Source organism: Melospiza melodia, chromosome 6 (assembly GCF_035770615.1).
Source record: "Melospiza melodia melodia isolate bMelMel2 chromosome 6, bMelMel2.pri, whole genome shotgun sequence".
NCBI classification, from domain to species: Eukaryota; Metazoa; Chordata; class Aves; order Passeriformes; family Passerellidae; genus Melospiza; species Melospiza melodia.
The window spans coordinates 49,380,371-49,406,458 of NC_086199.1; the positions used below are offsets into that span (position 1 = coordinate 49,380,371).

The 26,088-nt window shown below is 38.9% G+C and overlaps 1 protein-coding gene across 1 annotated transcript in view; it reads right to left on the minus strand.

The window, feature by feature from the left end:
• The window catches only part of CSTF3 (cleavage stimulation factor subunit 3), a 46,715-nt gene that overhangs the window by 15,545 nt on the left and 5,082 nt on the right, over positions 1-26,088 (minus strand). The window contains exons 2-4 of the mRNA XM_063160562.1: positions 23,177-23,278; positions 22,952-23,047; positions 330-362 (exon numbers count right to left, since the gene is read on the minus strand). Of these exons, the coding sequence (XP_063016632.1) occupies positions 330-362; positions 22,952-23,047; positions 23,177-23,278 (231 nt within the window). The remainder of the gene's footprint in view (positions 1-329; positions 363-22,951; positions 23,048-23,176; positions 23,279-26,088) is intronic.

Here is a 26,088-nt window from a genome sequence, read left to right on the forward strand (position 1 = left end):
CAGACACAGAAATTAGGTTTCTACTTTTAAAGCTATACAAAATGAATTTAAATAGCCCTTCTAATTATGATTCAGATTTATGAGGAAGAAGAAGTTAAACTACTCATTCTTTTGTTCCTGTGCAAGGGAACTGGAGAGAATTAAGCAGAGAAATCCCCCTGCACATTTCACTGATTAGAGCTTGGCAGCAACAAGTCAACTTTAGTGCCACTTTTTATCTGTGTTTCACATTCAATGACAGCTACAGAGTTTTTTCAATCTGATTTAGCCCAATCACAAGGTACTTGCTCTTGCTATAGAGATACATTACATATATTAATATGACTCACCTTTTCCACCTTGTCATAATTTTTTGCTTTAATCTACAGGGAAGCAGAAAAAAAACAAATCACTTAAGAAACTATTTTAGAATAGTAGGAATATATTCTTCATACAATACTATAGCATTCCAGTTTGTACTTTGTCTGCCTAAACCAATTACACCAAAACACCCCATAACGTTGCAAAAATATAATTAAACATACAGAAGCCATGTAAAATTAGCAGATTTTTTATTTTTATTTTTAATTCTTCAATTCCAAAATGTAGGTACCAGTAGGCAAATTTGCTTTCTGGTTTGAACCCCCAGACTTAGCCTTTTATTTCAAGGAACCTGATGCATTCAGAGCAGATACAGATGTAGAGCTTCTAGACCAAGATTTAGTAAAGGGTAAAACTCTTATTTACAAAACTACTAGGCTAATAAATGTATTCTCCTTGAATATTCATGTCTCAAAGTGCACTTTGCTCCAATCTGCTGATGCTGAATAAGGGAATAACACCCACGGAGAACCTGTTTGTCCCAGCCCCGGTGCTCCCTGGGAGGAGGGAGCAAACACTCTCACATGGCAGCAGCACTTTCATTCATCCACACACACACGCCACAAGGGCAGGGGTGAAGTTCAGACTCCAGCTCACAGTTTGCCTTTCAGACAGGACAAAGGAAAGCACGAGATTTTCTGGCATCCTGCATGGATTTGTTAGCTCCAGCCATGGTAGCAGGCTAGGCAACCTCTACAGACACACCCTGGTGACATATGGAAAATCAACAACACCCTTAAAAGAGGCCTTGAAATAAAAAAAAAAAAAAAAAAAAATAAAAAAAAAAAAAAAAAGAAAGAAGATTTTTTATGCTGTGTTGCATTTTTGTAAAGCATCAAACTCCCCTTTAAGATCTCACTGCTCTTTGTTCACTTGGAGGATTCCCAGCTTTATTGTGGTGTGAAGCACAAGCACCTCTCCATCTCCCTGAGGAGCACAGTGTAGCAAACAGCAGCACCCTCTGCACCAGGGATTATTCAGGATTTCAGTTTAGAGCATTCCCACTCCAGAGCACAGCAGCATTTCTAATGGATGCACCTAAAATAAGAACACCACGCCTCCTCTCCCCTGAGCGTCTCTACTGCTGCAACACCCCAGCACTGAGAGGCTTCAAAGAGCCATCCCCATCTCTCTCACTCTCAAAAAAAGATCAATAAAAAATGAGGGAACTGAAAAAATATTGAAAAAAAACTTTATTGGCACACACAAGGCAGACTGGACCCTTGTGTGTGTACCATACTTGAACTGGAGCAGTATCCCACCCAGGCTGAAAGAATTCCACACAATCCAGGATGGCAGAAAGGTAAACCTCATTGTGTATTGCAAAAAGTCCCAAAAAAATTTTAAAAAAAGACATTTTTACTTCATCCTTCTTCTCCCACTCCCTAAAATCTCCTGAGTGAAAAAGAACAAATGAATCCTGGGTTCTATGCCTTAGCACACAGGACAGCTGCCTGCACCTTCTTTCCCTTGTATTAAGTTAAACATTCAACAAGATATGCAGGATAAATTACCTTTTTTTAAAGAGAGTGAGATAGGAGATAGTACGAATTCTTTTGTGAAAATCAAATAATTAATTCATGGCTCTGCCACTGACAAATGCCATCACCCTCCGATTATTCAGTAACAAGATGAAAAATAATTTTTAAGAGCTCAGAAGGAAAAGCTGTAGGCAGACAGGGCAAAAAAATGAGTTTGCCTGCCAGGTGCAGCCAGGAAAACAGTGTCAGCAAGTTTAGTAGCTCCTGGCAGCACTGTCACCAGGCAGCATCAAAGGATGGAGCACAAGGAATACACATCAATTAGACTGCTTGCACGAAAAGAAAACTACTTTGCTAAGAAAAGGAGGTATATTCTTCATTTGCATGGGTTATGACTCAAAGCAAAATATCTGCTATGTGATTATCATATATATGAAAAGCTGCTGACCACATCTGGACTTCAAGTCAGTGTTCTATATTTGTTAAACGCACACAAGTGGTTTGGTATCTAAAAATTCAGAAACCATGGTACCAGTGAAGTTAGGAGGCTGGCAAGCAGGATTTAAGAAGAAAAGCAAAGCAATATTGGCCAAAGCTTACTGGATTTCTCAATGGAAAAGTGTGGAGGAGGTTTTACAGTGACTGCTGTGAGCCAGAGAGAAGTTTGATAAGAGGATCCATGTCTACCCCTGAAAGAACTTCCTACCAAGGTCATTGACATAGAAACCAAGAAAAAAAGAAGGATAAAGAAGAGAAATCTACAACTGCCTATTCCAACGAGCATTTTGTTTGTCTTTCCTGACCTATGAGTAAAGTGTAAACTCAGGGGTTCTGTAAGAATGTGTAAAAAGCATTCATGCTACAATAAAACCAGGTTTGAAGCCTTCTGAAAATGGAGTGGGTTGCTTTGTACTATGACTGTCTCAACTACGAGAGAAAAGCATCTCTCCTGCAGGAATCTGCATTTCTTGGCTCACCACTCCCATGCCAACAGCCCTGCAGCCCTGGCTCAGGGAAAGCCCAGCACCACCCCCAGCAGGGTCCCAGCACACATTTCTTGGTTTTCCTACGACAGACACTGCAACAGGCACTGATGAGATGTGGGAAAGCATTAAAGAACTGACATTAATACTGTAATTTTGTCCTTAAAAGACAAACATAAAGTCAACTGTAAAGATACTTACAGCAGCTTATCCTCCAGTTTCTAAGGCTGCCAGGAGTCCTATTCTGACTGCTTTAATTCAAGGGGCAGGTCTAACCCTCACAAGCTGACACCAAGGAGTGGCTCCACCACAAATCCATCTCCTGTCTCAATGAGATGAGGATATCCTCATTCCAAGGTAAAATCCATGTAATGAATGTCTCCCCTCCATCCTTGAGGACTACACAACACCACCCAGTCTGACTAGCTCTGCTTGGACATTCCTGTAGCAAAACACACCTGAACCTGCCCTCCTGTGCCCATGACAAGGAGAAATTCCACCTGCTTTGCTAGAAGAGTAACTTTAGATTTGATGCTCCAATAAGAAATTTAAGTCACTACTGTATCACGTTTGTACAAGATTAATTTGCAATATAAGTGAAATTTCTTCCCAGAATACACAATGTAATTCCCTATAATGAGCTTCACAAGCATTGAAGGGCAAATCTTAATCCATAAATTACACAGCACTTCATCCTTTTAAACAGACTTTTACAAGCCACATGAATCATTTCTGATTATGCAAGGCAAGTGATTTTACTAATCTAGAGACTTAATACTAGTTCTAGTTGTCTGGCAACATGCATCACCAGCCTAAAAAGCATCCCTGTTTTATTTTAACCTCTTCAGCTTTCCATCAAGCTCCCAAGGAAGCACAGTTAGTATATGATAATTAAGGACCAGCATGGTTTCATTTATTTCTATATCCCAACTCCATTTTCTTTCTAGCAATTGTTACTTTCCAGGGGAAAAAATATTTTCTCCAGCAGAAAATTTGATGCTCCCTTATTCACTCCCTGCAGCTCCTCCTTGGTCAGGCAGGTCCTCTTGCTTTCTTTATTGCTCCCACTGCCCCTGCACTACTCTCCAAGGTTTTTTAGAGTTCTTTTTGGACTCTGCACCCCTGAGACTGCAGCAGCTGATGAGAGACAAATTGGGAGAGAAGAAACACCACAGCTACACAGGTGTTACGTTTTTGAGGATTTTCCTAAAATCTGGTTTTGTTACAAACACTAAAAGGCGCACACCATCCTTATTGTTTGGGGTTTTTATAAAAAAAGGACACAAAATCTGTTTCATAATATGCAAAATTACAACTAGAGTCTAAATATAAGTATAAATATTGCTTTTGTTTGTTAACTGAAGGGAACTCATTGTGAAAGACCTATATTCACTGACTGAATTAATTCAGTTACACGACTGGGTGTTAAATAAATAAATAATATTAACATTTAAAAAATAATATCCGACTACACAAAATTTATCACCACTGAATCCATTTGTGTTGACCATTTGCCTTTTTTTTTTTTTTTTTTTTTTTACATCTTGATTGTTAGGGTGGAATAATCAACTCCCCACTGTCAAGCACAGTGCAGTTTGGGTCTCCAGAACTGTGGGTAACAAAATCCATTCACATTTCTCTGTTTCCAAAGTACAGGCTAGGGACCAGAGCAGCTCAGAGCACCTCATAGGAGTGGCATTGGAAAGGATGGAGATGCCAATTCTCTGTTCTATCTTCAGCACATTCAGCCTTTTGCTGCTTGCTGAGGCTCCCAGACAATGAAATGTGGCAAACTCCTTTGGCTCCAGCTCAGGGAGCAGCAATGGCCTTTGCAAACAGCAGCCCAAGCTCTGCCCAGACACATGAAATGCAGCAAAAAGGCAGGGCTAGCACTGCACTTCCCTGTGCTCATTAACCCAAGGAGGCTGGACTATCACTGTCTAAAGAACTGGATGCAAAACTTCTTTTATGTATGCTGAACAAAGCATATATTTCATTTGGGCCAGATATTCCGAATCCTTTCTTCAAAAGCATTAGTATGTGATTGCAGATACAATTTCTGTAATGTATTGTTTTGCTAAAATTTGTACCAGATAAAGCTTGAATTATCAGGTATTTCTGCTGTCTTCATTCAGAGTTTTAATATTCCCTGTGAAAATACAGCTTTTATCTTGCTATTAGTAAAGCCTGCAAGGAAGAGATAGAGTACACTGACCATGGGAAAACTCATTTTCTCAAAAGACAGCAAGATGAGATTCTACATATTTTCATTCAGAACTGTAATTTTTCACATTCACCTGCTTATATGTTTCAATTTCAAAGACTGCCATAAAAGTTCCTTAAAATTATTCCAAATTAAATGCCTCCAACTACTATTTAGAAGGACTATTTCTAGAGCTTCCAGAACCATGGCATCAAAATTTAAAAGCCATGTTGTTTCCACTAGATATATCACATGAAAAAAAGGATTCACACACAGCTGCCAAACAACCCCATCTGTAATGCAGAGGGGAAAATCCCCACTATTTTGCAATCTGCTTCTGAAAAACCTAAGAACAGAATATTTCAGTGGGAAGGAACCTAGGCTGGTCACCCAGTCCAACTACAGGGCTGACAAGAGGCTCAAGGATGTTCTTAAGGGCTAAATGACACTTAAATGTAATTTACATGTCCAAATGACACTTAAAGCCCAGTAGGCTCTGGGCCACCTCTCTGGGAAGCCTGTCCCCGTGTTCCACCCGCTTCCTGATCCCCATCATCCTTGAGGTGTATACACTGTATTTATAGCTAGGTACACTTTCTATTTGCTCACAGTATTTAAGAATAAAAAGCTTTACACTAACTGAGAATATTTGCTCTGTTAATGAAGCAAAGCTGCAGTTCTGTAAATCCAATTACCAGTTCATATCCTGCACCCAAAAATAGTTGAACAGGCACTTACTGAACAGATAGTGAGAAAGCTGACTTTTAATAGCAAAATTCTGAGCCACATTACCATTTTCAACAGAAAAAAAAGTGGTCATGTCTACAGGAAAAATGATAATTAGGAAATGAAGGGCAGTAATTTTCATGGGGAGCTAAGTGGCAGCAGGAAATGGGGACAAGGCAGTGGCAAAGACAGAGCCACTGCATGAATGGGCAGCAATATGCAAAACTGCTCCTCGTTCTCTTAACTTCTTGAAAATTCTCATTACAGCTTCATCACCCCAAGCCTTTAATAAAACCTGCAACAGCCTTGAGAAACAATTAACCACAGCATATCAAGGTAACACACTCTACCAACATCTCTCCTCTGAGGGGCAGCAGCCTGGAGAATCTCTGCCTGAGCATCTCCCTCACTGACTAACTACAGAAATTACACTGAGGACTTGAAAAGGCTATTTCTGAAACTGCAAACATAAATCTAGATTTATCTGGAAGTCTGGGAAAGAAAGGAACACAGGGGGCCTGAGGGTGAGGAGGGAGCAGCTCAGAGCAGAAGGCTTTGGAAAAGGGTGCAAAAGAAGAACTTGTGAAATGCCCCTCTGCAGACAGAGTAACATTCCCCAGTTAAAGTGTTAAGAGTCATTCTTAATTAGAAAACCTATGAAAGCAAATAATTACCAATTGAAAAAACTGCAAGTGGAAGATGTCTTTTAGTTTAATCTATTAGACTGAAAGACCCAGTACCTTTCATTTTCAGAGGTATCAGGAAAGGAATCAATCCATACAAATACTTGAATAGAAAGTGCTGAGGGATGAGCAAACTGCATTGCAGAAGTGCAGGAATACAAGGCCTGAGGATGTTGACAGCCTGTTTGTTACTTACAGCAAACATTGATCTAGAAGTGATGAAGGATTAATGCACCACAGTAAATAAACTTTGCTACTAATTAAATAGTTTGGAATATAAAAGAACTACCTATCTATCTAATTCCTAAATACCTACTCTAGTGTCAAGGGCAAATACTTTGCTAACAAGTAAGAGCTCAGAGACAGAGCTACTAAAACCAGCAATTGTGCTTTGGTTTACACCTTAGTGCAATTTGATTAATTTCCTATTAAACAGAACATTAGAAATAGAAATTTGTCTACTTCTATGAAATAGAGAAATCTGCAGGAGCAGCATCTGCCCCTACCCCCTTACAAAAACTGCTGGCTCTTGGTCCTGCAGAGAAGGCCTTCCTTCATGTTAGTATTTTGAAAAGAATGCACAATTTTCAGGCACCACTCTCAAGAGACTAGATAAAAGGTGTACAGAGAAATATTTATTTCCAGGCTGCCTTAAAAAAACCAAACCTGCAGTGACAAAATTCTTCAGTGATTTTTTCTGGTTGGAGAATGATTCTGAATTGCAATCACTGATTCACTCCCTACTTCATTTATTTCAGACATCAAATACATCTATTTTGTTTTTCATCTGATTATAAAAAATAAGCAATTTCTCATGTGTCATTTCTCTTTCTTCCTATCTACAGCATCCTACTGTTCTCTCTTCTCATTTTGGAGTTTTACTTTGTTTCCAGAACACACTTTCATTTAAAAAAACCCAACACACCCCCCACCACAATTGGGAGTTATGTTAAACACCAAACCCATCCGTTATTACTTGCATTGATGTTCTTCCTGACTAATTGGGCCCCAGTACTGCAAACATCTCTCACACATTAGGAGTGAAGTGAAGCTGCAAAACCAGCCCTGTTAAATCATGATGAAAAGCACACTCTATGTTCTTCAAAACAAACACAGTGTCACTTCTCTTTTACTTTAGCACCTGACAGCTCTGGCATTTCTGCCCAGAAACTGGGGGTGAAGAAGAGAACTGCTCCATGTCTATCTAAGTTTTCTTTTCCTGTGAGTCTACTGCACTGGCTGTTCTTTGATGAAGCTCCCAGATACACAGATCACATCAGCACTGCCAGCTTTTTTCCCTTGCTCTGTTTTTACCCACTCTTTAATATATTCTCCAACTTAGGAAAACCATTATCTTTTTTTATTTGGGCAATCTGCCCATTATGAAATGGAATGTAATATTAGCTGTATGAAGTAATTCACAAATGCTAAGCACCCACTACGTTCTAGCCAGATTCTACTTCATATCCAGATTCTCAATCTCATTTTAATGAAAAGTCAATTTTCGACATGCCCCCTGGCTTGTAATTTCCTCTTCAATTTCACACTCCCTTTAAGGCACAGCAGAAAACACCATCCCACATTCACAGCCCTGCAAACTTGCTTCCTTCCCAACTTAGGCATTTCGGTTTTTCCTGTGTGCTTTAGTTCACTTCTGCTGCTCATCCCTTTCTCAATGTCCCTTGTACCTTACAGAAGCAGTGGGATGTTCTAGGATGTGTTTTTGGATAGCTAATACCCCCAGATCTACTGGGATCCTTTGCAGTTCTTAGGAAGTATGCAAAGCAGCAGTGATTTTCCTCCTAGAATTTACTTTTTATCATTTAACTCTCAAATTATAGGATCAAAAGCACATCTAGCACCCATGGATTGCATGATAATCTCTATCTAACATGACAAAATGCAATGAGATAAATTAAAGATTTGCAGTCTTAGCTGTTGGCCAGATCACTGAAGTTTTAAAGTTTCATTAAGAGGGAAGACTAAAGCCAAGGTATTTGGCCCATCTCATTGGGCTAGAGATCCCTAATTTGTAAAATCAGAAAATTACACCATTTGTCTACTTCAATTGCTTCTCAAAAGAGAACAGTCCCTCAGCAGGGCCCATTGCAATTGAACACAGGCACTCCTCTAATGCTTTTTCCAGCTGATTTAATAAGATTATAGGCACCAGTGCCTATTATCTGAGGAGCACAGACCCACTGAGTCTGCCAGTGCCACCACAGGCCCTACCCCAACAGAGATAGAATAATAATAATGATAAGCACCCACTACATTCTAGTCAGATTCTACTTCATACCCAGATCCTCAATCTCATTTTAACAAAAAGTCAATTTTCATAATAATATAATCCAAGCTGGATAATAATCCAAGCTGGAAATTCCTTGCTACACTCAGACCTAAAATCAAGGCAGGGATCAGAGCACTGCAACAGATTACATGGAATAAAGGGTATGTGAGGCATCACTACCTAGGGGAAAAAGGCCAGTTGTTCCTCTCACACCTTACAAGGCTGTGACCTAAAATGTAATTTATTAAGACTCTTAATTTGAAATCATTGTGTTTTCTCATGTCTATCAGAAATCAGTGTCCATTACAGTAATGTACAGCTATTTTAAAAAATCATTCCTGCTTTCATTTTGCTATCCTCAAATTCTTTAAGAAAGTGGCAGTTTACTATGTCATTTGAGGTTATAGCTGGAGAAAATGAGGTGTTTTAGGGGGCACAGAGTTCCCCATTAGGTTTATAGTTTTATAATTTCTCCCTATACTCATCACGTGCCTACAGTTTTGACACATTCTTTTCAGATGAAAAGGGTTTGCATAAAAGGGCAGAAAAGAGTAAGTCTGATAAGCAAACTGTCAATTATAGTATTTCAGACAATTTTTTTAGTAAAATATGGCTATCAAATAATAATTTTAATGGAAGAAATCTCTGTTCATTCACCAATCATATGTTAAAAGTACACCTGAGCAATTTACAATTTCAAAGAGATCTTACTTCTTTAAGAGATCTTAGAATATAAAATTTTATAACAGCTACTCATCTGTAAGGCAGCCTCCACAGGGACTTAGCAAACATGGCTGCTAACCCAAATGAAGATATCTTAAGACCAGAAAGAACTGCTGCTCTTTGGAGTGGTCAAATTCATTCAGTGGCCATGCATTCATGGCTCACATTTTCTAGCATGGAACTGGTCTCAGAAAGGCTCTCCCCAGTAAATCCAGCCAAACAAGCAATTCTCCTGAGGAAAAGGAATACAGGTTATTCAAGGAGTTAAAAATAGGTTAAAAAACAGATGATGTAATTATGTCATGCAGCATAATCTTACTCTTATAATATTAGCACAAGACCAGCTTGGCCTGTTAGCAGAGAACAAATTGTTCTTAATGTTTTGCCTCTGTTCTTAGAACATAAAGAGCAATTTTCCAATAATTTGTAGCAGAAATGGCCCAGAGAATGGTTCTCAAAACCATTAGACTGACCCTCAGCCTCCAAAAGTGCCTAAGGGCTCTCATGTCTGACCACAGGAGCCACTGTCTCATCACAGGAAACCATCAATCAGAAATGTTCAAGTTAATAGTGCAGAATAATGCTCAGGCACAAGCAATTCTCTGCAACTGCATCCCAGCATCCATTTGCAGCTGACAAGATGTTGTATGTTGTACATTGCATTACAAAATAAACCCCAGCAAAGGTAACCCACCAATCCCAAAGCAAGCACACTCAACTGCAGTGCCATGAAATGAATCTCTAAAGGAAGGGATGTGGTCCTGGCTTTGCCATGGATTTCCTATGAAATCATTAACAGGATTAGGTCAATCGTTTACTAAAGCAGGATAATAACCTGCCTCAGATGATGACTGAGCTGCTTTGGTTTACATGAATGAAGTATTCCATTAATGAATTTCTTCCTGCTGAAGTTCAGGGAAGTTATTTTTCTAATATAGGCAGCTGCCCTCATCAAAAATCTTTCCCATGTCTGTCAGAAATCAAGGAAATTCCCCCATGTCTTTTTTGAAAATGCATATTCCTAATCATAATTACTGGGAAATCTCATCTACGATTTATACTGGAAAAGGAAAGACTCTATCTGAAGAGTCAATCACAGAATAAACATCCAGCTTTCTGTCTTTTGGCCATGAAGAGAAAACAGACTTCACTATAAAAACAGCATTCAGTGGTAAAACAGTTTCCTCCAAGACAGGAGTTTTACTGCAGGGTCTCAATATCGAGCAACCAAATCTGGACTGATCACCAACAACCTCATCCATAATTACATGAACAATGCAAATCTTTTTGGTAAAAACTTGATCCAAAACTTTCCATGGATAGGCTCTGCACAACTATTCTGGATCCTCTTTCCAGAATAGTTGAATTTGAGTGTAATTACTGTCCTAGCTGATGAGACTGCATTACAAACCCCTCAAGTTTCTAAAATATTTAAATGCTATACTGCTTTTCCCCTTAAACACTGTACAAGTTGAGTTTTGAAGTGGGTTTCCCTTCTCCTTCCCTAAATTTCAGCTTCATGCCCTCAAAGGTTAAAGCTAAGCCTGCTCAACTTCCTTCATGGGAACTTATTCAAGAACCAGGATCAAGACAAAAATATTTGTATAGCTATTTTAAATCTATGAATTTATGTTAGTGCTTAGATAACTTAGTAAGTGACTTCACACTTGAATAACTGGCTATGCAGAGATGCACTGAAGTTGGAAAATAAAACCACAGATCACACATGCCCATGCTTAGGTGACATTGCCACTGAAATGTGAGAGGGGATAGCTCTACACTGAAAGTCTTTTAATTTTACAGGTCAACTCCAAATGACTGACACTTTATGTGAGGTTCCTGTCTGCTTATGGGCCTTTTCCTATACACTCTGTGCTATCAGAATTATAGGATTCAAACCCATTTAAGCCAGCTGCATTAGAAGACAAAAGACTTGCAAAGACAATTCATTATGTTGCTGCTATCTGAAACTCACTGGTGTTGGGTTAGCAGAGAGAAGAGCTGCTCTGATGGCAGATTTCAGTATCACAGTGGTGCTAACACTCATTTCCCATGCAGCCTAGGTAGGTGCATTTGCAGCTTATTTCACCTCTTAGGAGGAAGATGAAATGCAGAAACCCATCAAAAAAGCAGTACAGAAACTCACTTGTAGCCTAAACAAGAGAGGTGGAACACCACTGACCTCCCACCTTCCTCCCACCTATCCCCCTGTCATTATACGGAGAAGAAATACCAGGAGTTAGGGTCATGTATTTAAGCTACAGCTTCTGATTTTGGGGTCATGAAGAGAAACTGGCATAGGTAAATCCCCAGCCTTGCCAAAGGTCAGCCTTTACCCACATGCTAGAAAGAACACCAGCTTCCTGACCAGAATGTGCCACTTTTACAGACACCAGTGCACAACAAACAAATACTGCTGGCGGTTCTGCTTCCCCACGAAAGAACACTCAGAACAATTACAGCTTCTTTGCAGTGAAGCCCTGTTTGGTACTAATAATCTCTTTTTTTGTTGCTTTTCACAGAGAAAAGTGTATTTACTTCTGCACCCCATCAGCACCAAGTGCTGGCCATTCAGAATGAGGCACATAGCAGGGAACTGCTGTTTTGAGAGAGCAGAACATCTGTTCAGTATGATACTTCTCTCCCCTACCCCTCTAACCAAGCATTACTGGGGCTTTTCTGCTGATCATTCAGAAGCCCATGGTAAAGTGTTCTAAAACCTTCTACAGAGAAGAGCCTCTTTGGTAGATGAACAGCAGGCAATTATTTGATTCAGGACTTGACTTTGACTCCTAGGTTAGGTGCATTTTTATGTAAATACAGAATACTTTCAGAGAGCACTTGCATTATAGAATGCTGCAAATGCCTGTAAAGAGAAAATTAAAGCCTAGTGTTAAAAATGGTATGTAAGCTCCTAGCTAATTTAATTTGCATGGAAGCACATAAGGGATCTCAGAAATCCCAAGACAGCTCTTTTTTCTTCTATTTTGCTGCTTTAAGCTAGGATGCCAAGAGCAGGTTGGATATAAAAACACCAAGCACACGTCAATACCACAGCACTCTGGGCACGTGTCATCATGGTGATGCAGCAGCCTTAAAAATCCATTCTGAAGGCTCAGCAACACAAAAGCTCTGGGATGGACTGAGTCAGGCAGCACCTGAGAACTGACTTCCAGTACTGACTGCAGCAGAAATCTCTGCTCACAGGTGAAAACCAGCATTTTCTAGACAGTTACAGCAACTCTGCCAGCCTGGGAGGCAAACACAGCCACCAGCACAGGGTTCAAGCAGCTGCAGCAACTCAGCAGGTGCTCAACATTTGGGGGCACTGCAGGCACAAAGGCACACTCCAGGAGCAGTGAAAAATGTTTGACTGTGAAGCTTGTGCAGAAATGCCAGACTGCTGGAAGTCTAAGGACACCTCCTCAGTGCTGGGTCTTCAATTGAGTCAGAGAGAAGATCAACCAGAATTATCAAACTTAATTATTTGAAAACACCAGTGCTTTTCTCACTGACAAATTACAAAAAAAAAAAACCACAGCTGACCTTATTCACAACTTTTCTAGGGGTAAACCCAAACCTTGGGAGCATCAGTCCAATGACAAATAAGTATGTCATCTCTAACTTTGTGCCTTTTTTCTTTTGTAAATAGCTGATAATGCAACAGTGATTTTTTTAACAGCTAAGACCCACTAGCACGAAACTTACCTCCATTTACTTAGTGCCAGAAAAAATATTCCTGAATTCAAGCCAGCTAATTTTAAAGTTCTACAGTATTTCTAACACCCATCCTGTACACATACAAAAAAGCATGTGCTTTTGTGTATCAATCTGAAATTGAATTCCCCCCTCCCTCCCCCCCACCCAAAAAAAAAAGTGAGGCCTGAATTTAGTCACACCTTGTGTGGGAGAACTTAAATTTTTATGCTGTAACAAAAAATCATACAGTCTGTTTCCTGCTCAGGCTTACAAGCACTGATATTTTATCAGTAGGAGATACTGGGGTGCCTGCCCACCCTGCTCAAGGATTTCTGTGCAGAATTTCACTTGAGCTGCAATTATTGATAATATTGCCCTGGGGAATGGTAACTGGTGGATACAATCATGGGCAAGTAAGGCACCAGGGCAGCAATTTCTTTCTTAGTGGGTGCAGTAGGGATGGGGACCCTGCTCTGCATTTAGCTTGCACCCACTGCACTTCTTTGGGTGACTTGGACCAACAAGTCATGCATTTGAGACTATTTTAAGAGTGCATTTTTACAAAAAATAAATCCTTAAATAGCTAGTAGGGTTTTCCAGGGCATCTATGTGTGCTTTTAAACATTTATCCCTGTCTATTTAGAACCAGTCCATTTGAACTTTATGTTTTTCATTATAAATGGACTGCACTTTCTCCTAGTCACTTTTTATCTAACCATTGGCCATCATCACAAGGAGTAAGAATATTGAGCACAATCCTTCAACTAGACAGAACCTCAAACCCCCAAGGCACAGTCAGTCAGGACCAGAATGACAAAATTCCCCCAGTGAAATGAACCCTGCCAGACTAAGGCTCTCAGTGTAGGGCCTGCTGCTCTGATGTGGTAGGAAGGAAATGTTTCCTCATGGAGGAACCTGGCTGCACTGGCAGGCTGTGCAGGGACACTTCCAAAGCCCACTGCTGGGAACTAAAACTGTTCATTACTGCAGTGCCATGGGAAAATCTTGAGAAGGGCTCAGTTGACAAAGCCGGTGGAAGGAAAACTGCAAGCTAAGCTTCCAAAAGCAAATGTATTACAAAAGCAATTTTTTGTGAACTTATTCACTGTCACTCATCTTCAGCTTGTATGAATTGTATATTAGAAATGCTTAACACCTCTAAGTAGCAGCAAGCCTATATATATATTAAATTCCCATCATTCTAGCCCCTGCTGCATTAACATCAATAGCAAGGCTGCTTGGACCTCAAGCTCCTGCATGCTGTAATACAATTTTCTGTGATCCAACATGAAAGAGTAACCTACAGAGACTAACTAAACCATGTCTCAGGGAGTTTAAAAGAAATTAATTCAGAACTGTTCCTACAATACTGTGCTCATCACAGGCTGTTAAATGTACTTGCACACTTTACAAATGCAATACCATTACTAACCAGCAGCTACGCAACTGCATAAGCATAATTTAGAGATAGCAAGAATACCAGATTTTTTTCTGCAGTAACTGCAATGTTAAATAGTGTGTAGGGGATTAATTTGAGATCTTTTTGATCAAATCAGTTCCATTTCAATACTAGGGAATCTCCCCCCCCAGTGCCCTTGCTGCCCCATCTGAAATGGTCAGCACAATTGTGGCACTGCAAGAACACGTCTGAGCTGTGCAGTGACAGCTTCTTGCCAAGGCCTCCTGGGCCTCCTCAGCATCTGAAAGATGAACTGCAAGCCCACATTGCAAGATCCAGCATCCAGCAAGAGCTGAGATTGACAATTCTTACACTGAGTGACAATTCTTACACTCCTGCATCTGCCCATAAAAACACACAAGCACAGGACTGTGAGGGGTAGGTAAGAATGGAGAAAAGGCAGGCCAATACTGGGATGAAGACAACAAAAATGAAGAGGAAATCCAGCTCTATCTTCCCACTCCTCCACACACAGCACCAAGGCATGTGTTTGCACCCGGGCTGAAGCTGCAGATAATAAAATCCTTTTCACTGAAATGCGAAATATATTCTACATACATTATTTTTCTAAGTACCTATACACTTTTAGGTAGCGTGAGTAAATTACCTGTAGACAATTTGCACTGATAAGCTCACCCACTCCTATCCTACTCTATGATTTAAAAAGAACATTATGCTGTGTGACCTTATAATCTAAACATACACAAACACACACAAACAAGGATGCATATGCATAGTCTGAGAGATTCCTCAGGAATCCAGATTCCTCAGGAATCCACAGGCATAGAACCTACAGTAAGTCTGCATTTAACCATAAAAATTTAAATAATCAAAATCCTAAATTAAGAGTTTGATGTTTAAATGCAGCTCCACTGAACACAATGAAGTTAGCTAACAGGCGAACTTCATATCTGTTTTATCTGCAGAACAGCAAATATACAACTACACATCTGCCACCCCATTTCTGCAAATCTAAATTTCAAAATGAGAGTTCATTTTTATTTTGTTTAAACAGTAAAACCTGTGTTTGAAAACCCATACTTCGAGGGTGAACATCAAGGGTGAACAACAGCTAAAGGAAATTAACTTTGTTGCAGTCTGGACATAGAAAATAATATAAATTGAACTAGGCATTATTTTAGTCCAAATGTAAGACCTGAAATGTATTTTAAGCAATGTATTCATTCTCACAAAAACCAGTACAGAAACATCAGTTGTTTATAGCAAGAATGTACAGTCATCTCTTGTTCTAGTTTCACACACTGGTTATTTCTGACTCTATTTCAAGCACTAATGCAAAGCATAAAGAACTGGACTGAGTATCTTGTCCTCATTAGAATCTCAAAGTTTCATCCAGATATATTATAGGAATCGAAGGAGGTAACACACTTGATCCTCCATCACAATATTAAACTTCCCAAATTAGCTGATTGAGAGGAATAGTTTGAATTAAGGATAAAAAACTAGGTAATTTAAACATATGTACAAGCTGCTTTGCTGATACTCAGAGCCAGGGTGAAAGCACAAGTAAAATTAGCACACATCCTCAGCACACTAACTCTTCTCCTTTTGGAGGATGTCAGAGATGTTACAGCTCTGAAAGCCTTGAGCCCAGCAATCTACAAGAGCACTGGGTGCAGCACCTGCCAACAGATCAGCCCTGTGTGCTCAATGAAATGGGGCAATTTAAGATTAATGCACAGCCCCTGGCACGGGGCTTGTCCAATCTGCTTTTAAGGGAACAGGGACAGCCCAGCTGTTCACACTTCAGATTAACAGTGAGGTCTTGTCTCAAGATGCAACAGGACCCCACTCTAAAGAAGTTATTACTGAAAACTGTGCACAAACTCAACTAAAAAAGAACATCTTTCTACTTATCTGTCTATCCTCAAAATGTTACATTTATGATGTTCCAATGAACCCAGAAATGCTCCCATGCTTTTGTACTATATTTGTCATTACCAAACCACTAGAGATCAGATTGAAATTACTCAGCTTATTAGAAATAACAGAATAAGAAAAATTCTATAGAAATAATAGAATAATTTCTAATAATTATTTAATTACAAATTAAAATTTCCTCATGTGTAGTTAACTACATGTACATAATGTGCACAAAGCAAATGCTACCTGTGCAATGTTACACAGTTATGGACCAGCGGATATTTCTTCTCACTTTTGAACTGCTTTATGTAAGAAACAAGAAAAAAAATATCACAGGATGTTAGGTACACATGCCATTGCAGAAATCCAAAACTGTCACTGGATATGGAGCACCTATCATTCTGAGGCCACTGGTGAGAAAAATCAAGAATAAAACAAGGAGGAAACCCAATGCACTCTTGTAAATGAAGATCACTGGTGCAAGGAGGACACAAGAATGCCATGAGGAAGGACTTGCTTCCACAGAGCTTCCAGCTAAGAAAAGCCACTGGATTTCATCCCAGCTATGACTCAAAGCCTTCCCACAGTCTGTAAAGACATTCTGCAGCACACAATATTTTATGTAGTAGCACTAGCAGAGAAGGTTTAACAGAAAGTGTTCTCTTAATCATCATGTTTCTCAAAATCTGAATAAAGATCAGGAAACTCAACCAGCTGGCAGCTGGAAGAGATGTAGAAAAGAATCAAAAGATTACAATTCCAGTTTCCCTCTCCCAGGCAGATGGAGAACCAATCCATAGCAAATACAGCATACACAAGAAACCTGGTTTTACTTCTGGTTCTTTCAGGTTCTGACATAAGAAGCCCAAGTTCATGCCTGACCTGACACTCAGATTCCCCCCTCAAAATATCAAAGAATCAACAAACGACTTCAACAGAAGAAAACACACACCTGAAGTGAGACTTCAGAAGTGTTGTGAACAAGAGCACACAGCTAGCACAGCTAACAGGGAGATATTTCTGTTGCCCCACATGGAAAGAATACAACAGAACAGGAAGTAGTTTGTGTTTATTCACGTGTAAATAGCAACACACTACAGAAGAGGGTTCAGAGTAATCTCTTCATTAGGCAGCACTTCCACTTCAAAAATGTCCTAAAGCTTCCCCATAGTATTTTTAATGATCAAATACAGCAAATAGAATTATGAAAAAACCCACTAGTGTTGTACTGCATGCATCTTCCCCAACTACAAATGTCAGTATGTGGGCAATTTTCTGATATTACACAGCTTGTAGGAGCAGGGGAACTATGCAAGATGTAGACACACCTGTATTGACACTTGGAGCAGAAGAGACAGGAAAAAAGTGCATTCACCTTCTAGCGCAAGTCTACAATAATCACACAGACAGAACAACATTTATTAACAGGAATGGAACAAGTCCACACATGAATAAGAAAAGATCATAAATAATACAGTTGTAAAAAAGATTGAAAATCTCAGACTGAGGCAGTCAAGACTGTGCAGTGTGGGTATTTGTACAGAGCACCTGTACAGCAGTTTCTCAAAGCAGGAGATTACCATGAGAAATGTGGCTGGCTAGTGGGGTGGGCTTGGATTATCATGGGGATGCCTTCCATTAAGAAATTCACTAAGATCAGCAGGTGATACACACAATATATTCAGTTGAAAGTACCACTAAACAGAATCTCAGGCAAGAAACCTATTCTACTTTGACTTCTGATCACTCCAACTTCATCCTGACAGAAGGCAGTTCCCATTTTTCCCCAAGCAGAGTAATTTTGGTGATAGGTACAACATTCTCCTTTCATAACCAGACTAAAGTAAAACAGGGGAAGAAAATGCTTTGAAAAAACACAGACATTTTAAACAAAAACAATCATTTTTCTAAATGGTTTTATTTACATTTTTCATATACAGGTATGTTAAATGATACATTCTGACTAGTATCCACACCAGTGTGAATTAATTACATGGATTAAAGCTACTGATGTATTGCATATGATGAAATGCAAAACAATCAACCCTAAGCTGTGGTCCCACCCCCTGCATGTGAGATGCCTCAAACAGCATCTGTTTGTTACCAAGACATTTAAAATTCAAAATGTCCATATGAAATAGAAGTTATCTAAACAAATGTATCTGGTTGCATTTCTTTAGGACAAGCAATAACACAGGAGTCTTGCAAAATTCTCAAGACAAAAAAATACATATTAACAGCCAAACCTTTTACATGTATGTTACCAGCTTTGTATTTATTGTTTCTAGACTTGGGCTACTTGTCACAACTGTTTTCTGGATCTGATTTTTATGTCTTTAATTATGGCAACCTTTCGACCCCTATTAACAATGTTCAAAGTGACCAGGATATAAAGGTAAAGGCTGTGGTGTGAACTGGCCTGAAGCATTCAGGACAATTACAGAGGAAAGTTTCCATTCAGAGTAACTAGAACTAAAAATTCCTTAATCATAAAAAAAAAATGTTGATAGTATGTGAATACAGTTTAATAAATGTGCCTAAGAAGATTTTCAACCTGGTGATTTCTCAAAGGAAACTAGCAGAGGAAAAAAAGGCAACTTCAAAAGCTTCAGAACTACTGAAGTATTTAGGAGACTGGTAAAGTAAATGTTCTTTCACGAGCATGAAAAGCATTATCAGGTCTTTCTGTATCTAAAAGATGGTTCAATCAAAGTGACAAAGGAAACAGCAACAGACAGGTGGGCCTATGGGATCACAGGGTATTAAACTGGATTTATTTGCACATTTCTGTAGCACCTTTTAGGCAGGTGCCAAAAGCACTTTAATCACTAGAGCAGCCTCACAACAACCCTGTGAGGTAGGTAGGTATCTGTTAAAGAACAGGTTAAATAACTTACCCAGGGAGACACAGCACATCAGCAGAGCAGGCTAGAGTCCAGAGCGTGTGATCTATGGATTTAATGTTACGGCACAGTGGGGCTGACACTTAGGCACTCCTTTATACAACTGCCATTCAACAGAGTCAAGTTTCTGAGAGGAGGCTTTTATGAGAAAGGTTATCAGAAGAAAAGTGTGCTTTAAGTAGCTAGAGAAAATAAGAGTTTGGGAAGAATAGCACTACTGTTCCACTTCCTAAATTTTAAGAGATGCAGTTTATAAAGTTAACTATTTTGCTTGTTTAAACACTTATCAAATCCAAAACTCTACTTAGATGTTCAAATATTATGACCCAAAACCAGCTGTGAACTGGGAGTTGTTTCATCCACTTATATCATTTCTAAGTCCTGCAATTCTTCTTTGAAGGTCAGAAGAAATAAGAACCAGTGCAAGAATCCAAACTTGTTTCAACAATTTCAACTTTAATAGTGTAATTCCCATTAACAAACTGTCAAAGCATGCTCTTCCTAACTAATCTCCATGTTCTACTGCCTACCTAACCAGTCACAATGCAGAGAGCAGAGCATCTAAACCAGTGCTTGGCACACAAAATGCTCAATGTGAAGTATTTGGTTACTTGAGCATGCTCTGTGCACCAGGTGTGGTGAGCTGGATGAACACTGAGTGCTGAGCACTGCTCCCCACTATATTCCACCAGGGAACACAGTCACACACAGAAAGCACAACAGTCAGCAAGCTGAACAAACACAGCCATAAAACCCAGAGGCAATCACAGCAGCAAGGTCTGCACTTACAAGTTATACATTACAGAAAGAACTGGCACGTGCACTTTTTGTGCAGATAGTTTATCAACAATTCCTACTGAAGACTGGAAGTGACTAAAGAGAACACATTTGTTAAGTCAGACAAAGGGGAATTTAAAGCCTTCTAACAACTTTGAGAGTACAGCTGTTTAAGGGCTAATTTCTTTTTTGTAAGGCCCTTTTCATAACCCTCACCCTGGCTCATCTTGCAATACATCACAACTAAGGAACATTTTTCAGCTCTGATTTATGTCTTGCAGAAGGCAAAATTCTCTAGTGAAAGACAACCTGGCAGAAAAGAACCCCCACTTCCCTCCCCCTTTCTGTCTTTCTGGGATGCAAAGAGAAAACGTTTTCATGTTAAAGAGTAAAATCCTTTTTTGACATCAGAGGAAATGCAGGTAACAGATGACTGAAGATTTTACAAGTTTCAGATTTCAATAATGAGGCAGCAAAAGTAAATTGAAAGCAGTGCTGGAGATCTACCATGGGTTTATTTTACTAAGTCATGGCTAGAAAGTTATATACTTCTAAACAGCCCAAGAAAAGTTTTCTAGCAGGAGGAGACTACTAAAATTGCCAAGGAAAAGAGCTTTTGAAAATACTTTCCTCATATTCCTTGCACAACTTAAGGCTGCAATAAAAAGAAGCCTGAACAGAATTCCTCCACTCAGCCTTCAAAAATTAACTGAAGTCTTTAATTTAACCACTGGGTTTAAAGAACATTTGATAAAGCATTTTGATTTGAATTCACCCAGATGGACTGCACAAATGATATGCAACTGAAAACAACACTGACAATGGTGCCCAATTGTGTGAGCATATCTGTTTTTAGAGAGGAATTTGGAAATAAGTTATTTCAACTTACAGCTATGTATGCTCACATATGCTTTAAAAAACCAGAGAAAAGCATATTGCTTTGTTTGGAAATTGGCCACTGTCAGTTGGAACATGTCACTGTAAACAGGAAAGTTGAAAATTAAGTCATAACTGGGATTTTAAAAATTTGGCTGTTAAGATAAAAGATAAATTTTTGAAAACTACCTTCTTACATTTCTTTCAAATACAACCCTCTTCAGCTGTAGCCTCTACCAGAAATCCACAGTTGCTATTTTTGTTTTGAACTACAGAACTCTACATGCCATTTCTCTAATATTTGAAGTGTATTAATAAGCACACACACAAGAACTAGTGACGGTTATGAGAATTCTTTCCCTCTCAGAGTTACCTTGTGTTCCCTGGTACCCCTAACTGCTGAGCTGCTGATCTGCTCTCCTTGATGGAACAGGTAAAAAACTCTGCCCTAGACTGTTCCAAGTTTGCCACTGTTAAGGTTTCTAAATAGTTTTAATTATAAATTAGGGGAGGTGATGTCTGTCAGTTCATCTCTGAACGTGGTTTAAGACAAGGAGCTTTACACTGACAACAGGACTTTCTGCCGAAGGATGCACAGTGTGGTACTGGCTTTCTGAAATGGCCTTACTCAACCCTTAAATTTGAGGCATGAGAAAGGCAAAGGTTTTAAAAAAGTGCAGAAATCAGGCAGTTTAATGAAATGATGAAATAAGATTAGATTCTAAAAACTAGAACCTGTAGCAAAAATTTCAGGGTACTCATGTACTAATGGATTTGGCTGCAGGGTTCGAAAAGGAAAAACTTGTATTTGTATGTTAGTCCATTTGCAATCTCCCAAACATGAATAAACATCAACATTCTAACTACTGCTACAAACAGGACAGTGAAAACTCCAGATATTTAATTTGGTAGCATTCAATTTAGATGGCCCTCACTATTTTGCACTGTAGCATCTTTCTATGAACTGCAATATAAAAAATTCTGCTCGATTCCCATGATCCCAATTTTCTCTATCTTCAAAATTTACTGCCAGACATTTCTGGATAAGTAATTGAATGTAAAATTAGATATGATAACTATGCAATGAAATTTCACAGCAAATGGAAGAAAAAGAGAGCTCATTTCTCATCTACAGAACACAGGTCCCCAGCCCTGAAGTTTAGCATATAGAAAATCTGTCTCAAGGAAGATGTGCAGCCAGAGGATACCCACAGAAACCATGTGTATTAGTAATAAATACCAGCTACAGAAAGGACTCAAACCAAAATGAACACCACCACCACCACCACCCCCCCATGATTATACAGGGAATTTCATGGCATGTCATTAGAGACAGTTCACTGACCAATGCACCTAGTGATAAGTCTTACCCAGTTATGGAAACAATCACAATTTGTTGGGATTTTTAAAAGCTATTGAGTTGGGCTAATGCATTTTCATTCCAGAAATTAGCTTCCATCCCCACACCCTCCCTGCAAACACTGTTCACAGAAACATTCAATTCCCTAAGAAAGCAAAAAAAAATAAATAAAAGAACCAAATATTCAGAGAAAGTCACTCAAATAAGTTTGTATGTGTAAATAAAAAAAATTCTCTAAGTAAATGACACGGGAGGCAATAAATTGACACGACAAGCAAATAAAAGGCTAAAGCACTCCAATACCATTGAAACAGTTTTAATGTTGTTGCAATTCCATAATGCAACAATCATCAACTCATGAAAGACCCAATACTTTAGAATTCATTTTAATCATTCCTTTGTACCTATTTTACAAAATAAAGGCAAGGCATATTTAAAATCCCCTTTCCCCTAGATATTATGTGCCTATCTTATTCATGCTTATAAAAATAGAAACTTAAAATCCTATGAAATGTTATGTAAGAAAAAATGTAAAAATATTAACCTCTGCTTCAATGTACAGTTTCCAGAATCTGCCAGAACTGGGGAACTGGGCAACAAGGCGTTCATAGGTCTTCCGTGCTTTGTCTATAGGCTGATTCTAAAAATTGAAAATCAAAACAGCATTTACAGTATTATGATTCATGTCAATGAATATGCTGATTTTACTCCAGAACCAAATAGTGTGAGTGGACCATAGATAAGGAAATGTAATCCTATATCACTAAACCTGTGCCTCTCGAATGAGAATGCTCCAAGCGTCAAGGTCATATGGATTTTCTTCTAGTTTCTTTTCAGCTTTCTTCACTTTTTCTGGGACATATTCAGCAGTCTAGAAAAATTAAAAAGAAGACATAAGAGATCACAAGCAGCGTTTGAAAAGTTCTGTCCCACCTACACAGTCAAGCAAAATAAAACATTTCAACAGCGGAATATTTTAAAATGCAGTTTCTAAACTGGAATTCAGCTGGAAAAGAAGTTGTCCCAGGAAGATAATGCACATTTAGCACAAGTTCTACATGTTATGGACATCGACCAAGATGTTAGACTAAACCAACTCAATGTCTCTAAAACACGAAAACAAATTTAAGTTTGCTGGAATATTTACTGCACTATGAATTTTAAACATTTTTACCAACCTGCAACTTTAAGATGTAAAAAGTAAATTCAGCCCATTATTTCTATCACAGAGCTCAGGCAAACAAAGCCAGTTTATCCAGGAGTCATTGTGGACTTGGAGAACAGAAGGCATTGGGTATCACAGGTTTAACAAGCAAACCAGGAGATGATGTTCAGCAGAAACACATACACACTATCCAAGCACAATTCCTTTGCTCACTTTCTGATCTCTCAACCCTACAGATGCTCTCCTGTAGTTTTGGCCCTAACATCACCTTTTTTTTAAAACACTCAGACATTCTGATTGAAGTTTAAAAGGTTTTTTTCAGGCTAAAAGCTGTACCAAACTGACTGCAAACTTTTTAACGCCGTTACTTTCAAACACTTTTGGAAATAACTTGCTTTATGATTTTCAGGGCTTTTTTCCCTAGATCTAACACTGTTAGCACAAGTAGAATAAAAAATTACAGTGTGAAGATCACATACAGACACCCTTAAAATACATGCTTGTTACAACCCTAAATGAACTGAAGTTTATTAGTTAAGCCTGAAATATTGTTCTGACCTGTACTCCAAAGCAGTTACTAACTTTGAAAACCTGGCTCATTTTTAGGCAGGTAAGAGCAATACAAAAACCACACCAACTAAATCCTTGCCTCTGTGAGATGTAACAATAGTAACCCCTAAATCATCACTGTAAGACCTTGCTGGTGAAATTTTATAATTTCACTACATAATTAAAAATATTCATCTCTAATGTACCATGCAGTGTGACTGATTTATAAAAAAAAATAAATTCTAAAACTTGCAGAAAATTCTAAAAAAACCCCAAACAACCAAATTCTGTCATTCGCTAGAAGATTATTTCAAGGAGTTTGCTACACTAGTTCTGAATAAATGAGAAGCAGAAGGTAACTACACTAGTTCTGAATATTTTTCAGCATCACCAGTTTTTGTGTCAGTCCCACTAGCAGGATATAATTCAAAGCATATCCCTTTAAATACATCACTTAATAAAACTACTTATAAAATGGGAAAAGGTTCAAAAATATTGCAGAACTGTTAAATGGACATATCTGATATTGCAGATAGACAATAAAGGAAAAAGAAAAAAAAACAGTAGCTGAGCTTTATAGGAGGCTAAACACCATTACTTCTTTTGATTCACTTTTCAAGCAATTCTTAACACTAATGCAAAGCAGGGTAGCTTGGAAGGCAAACATCAAATCCCACATTAAACTATTATAAAATTAATTTGATTAAAAAAATCAAAGTAGCACTAAGCTGTCAACTCTGAAATAGTAAATTTATAAACTGCCATATGAATAGTTTTACATTCCTAAGTCCATCAAAATTTGGCTTAAGATGTAAAACACTATAAAATGATCTGGTGGTTTTATTTCTTCCCAATTGACATGCATAAACATTATTCAGCTTCCAGAAGCAGCACTGCAGCTGAAATTTCTGCATTTTAAAACTATTTCTGTAAGCTACCCCTCCAGGTGACCCAAAAGTGAAATGCTGCTTATTCAATGAAGTATTAATTTAAATACACCAACATCAGAGGGAAATTTACTTGTCTCAAATAAATTATTACGGGTACATGAGACAGAAGGGTCTGGCAGATGCACCATTAATGTCTGCTACAACAAAAGGACCCCACCTACAAAAGCACAAGGTCCTGCCCTCTAAGTACTGACTTTTAAACAATATTAAACAGAATGGGCCACTGAGGCACCTTTCAGCTATAACATCAGTAGCTAAATTGTGTTCCCTCAAATCTTTCCAGGTGACACAAAAATATTCATCTCATGTTAAGACGTCCAGGAATTTCATTCACCTAGGCAGATACAAGGTCATAAACTCAAACTCAGAAAGGCAGAAAGAGCTCAGGAAAAAAACAGATGGGGATAAGATGCACAACCACAGCAATCCTACATTAATTTTATGTATTTAATACACGAATCAAACTGTGCAAGAAGCACAATTATTTTACTGGAAAATCAAAAGGACTGATTTTTTTAAGTTGGTAAATAATTGTTCAGCAGCAGCAGATGAAGTTCCCCATTCAGTTGTAGAAGACAAAAGACAGGCACTGTACAGAATGGAAAATAACTCTGAGGATCAGTTTTGAACCGGACTGCCTGCACTTGCTGTACCTTAGGTGAGCTCAGGGAGCAGTCCCTGTGCTGTCCCTGTGCACCTCCAGACATCTCAGGACACTGCACTGCAGGCAAAGCCATGGCCTGGCTCCACCTGAACACAGATGGGGCCTCACTGCATCTTCCCAAATAACCACTCCTAACACCCTGCAGGAATCAACACTCGGGATTTTCTGGACATTTTGCCAGAGCTGGGTGTGTGAACAAACACCCGTTGTGAGGACCAACACCTACAGCAACACACAGCAAAATGGAACCACGAGCCTGACTCTCAAGCACAGGCAGGAAAAATGTGATCCCAGTTTTGAGAGTTGATGTTAACTGCAATTTGTGCTAGCAGCTGCTGCTATCACAGTTCAAG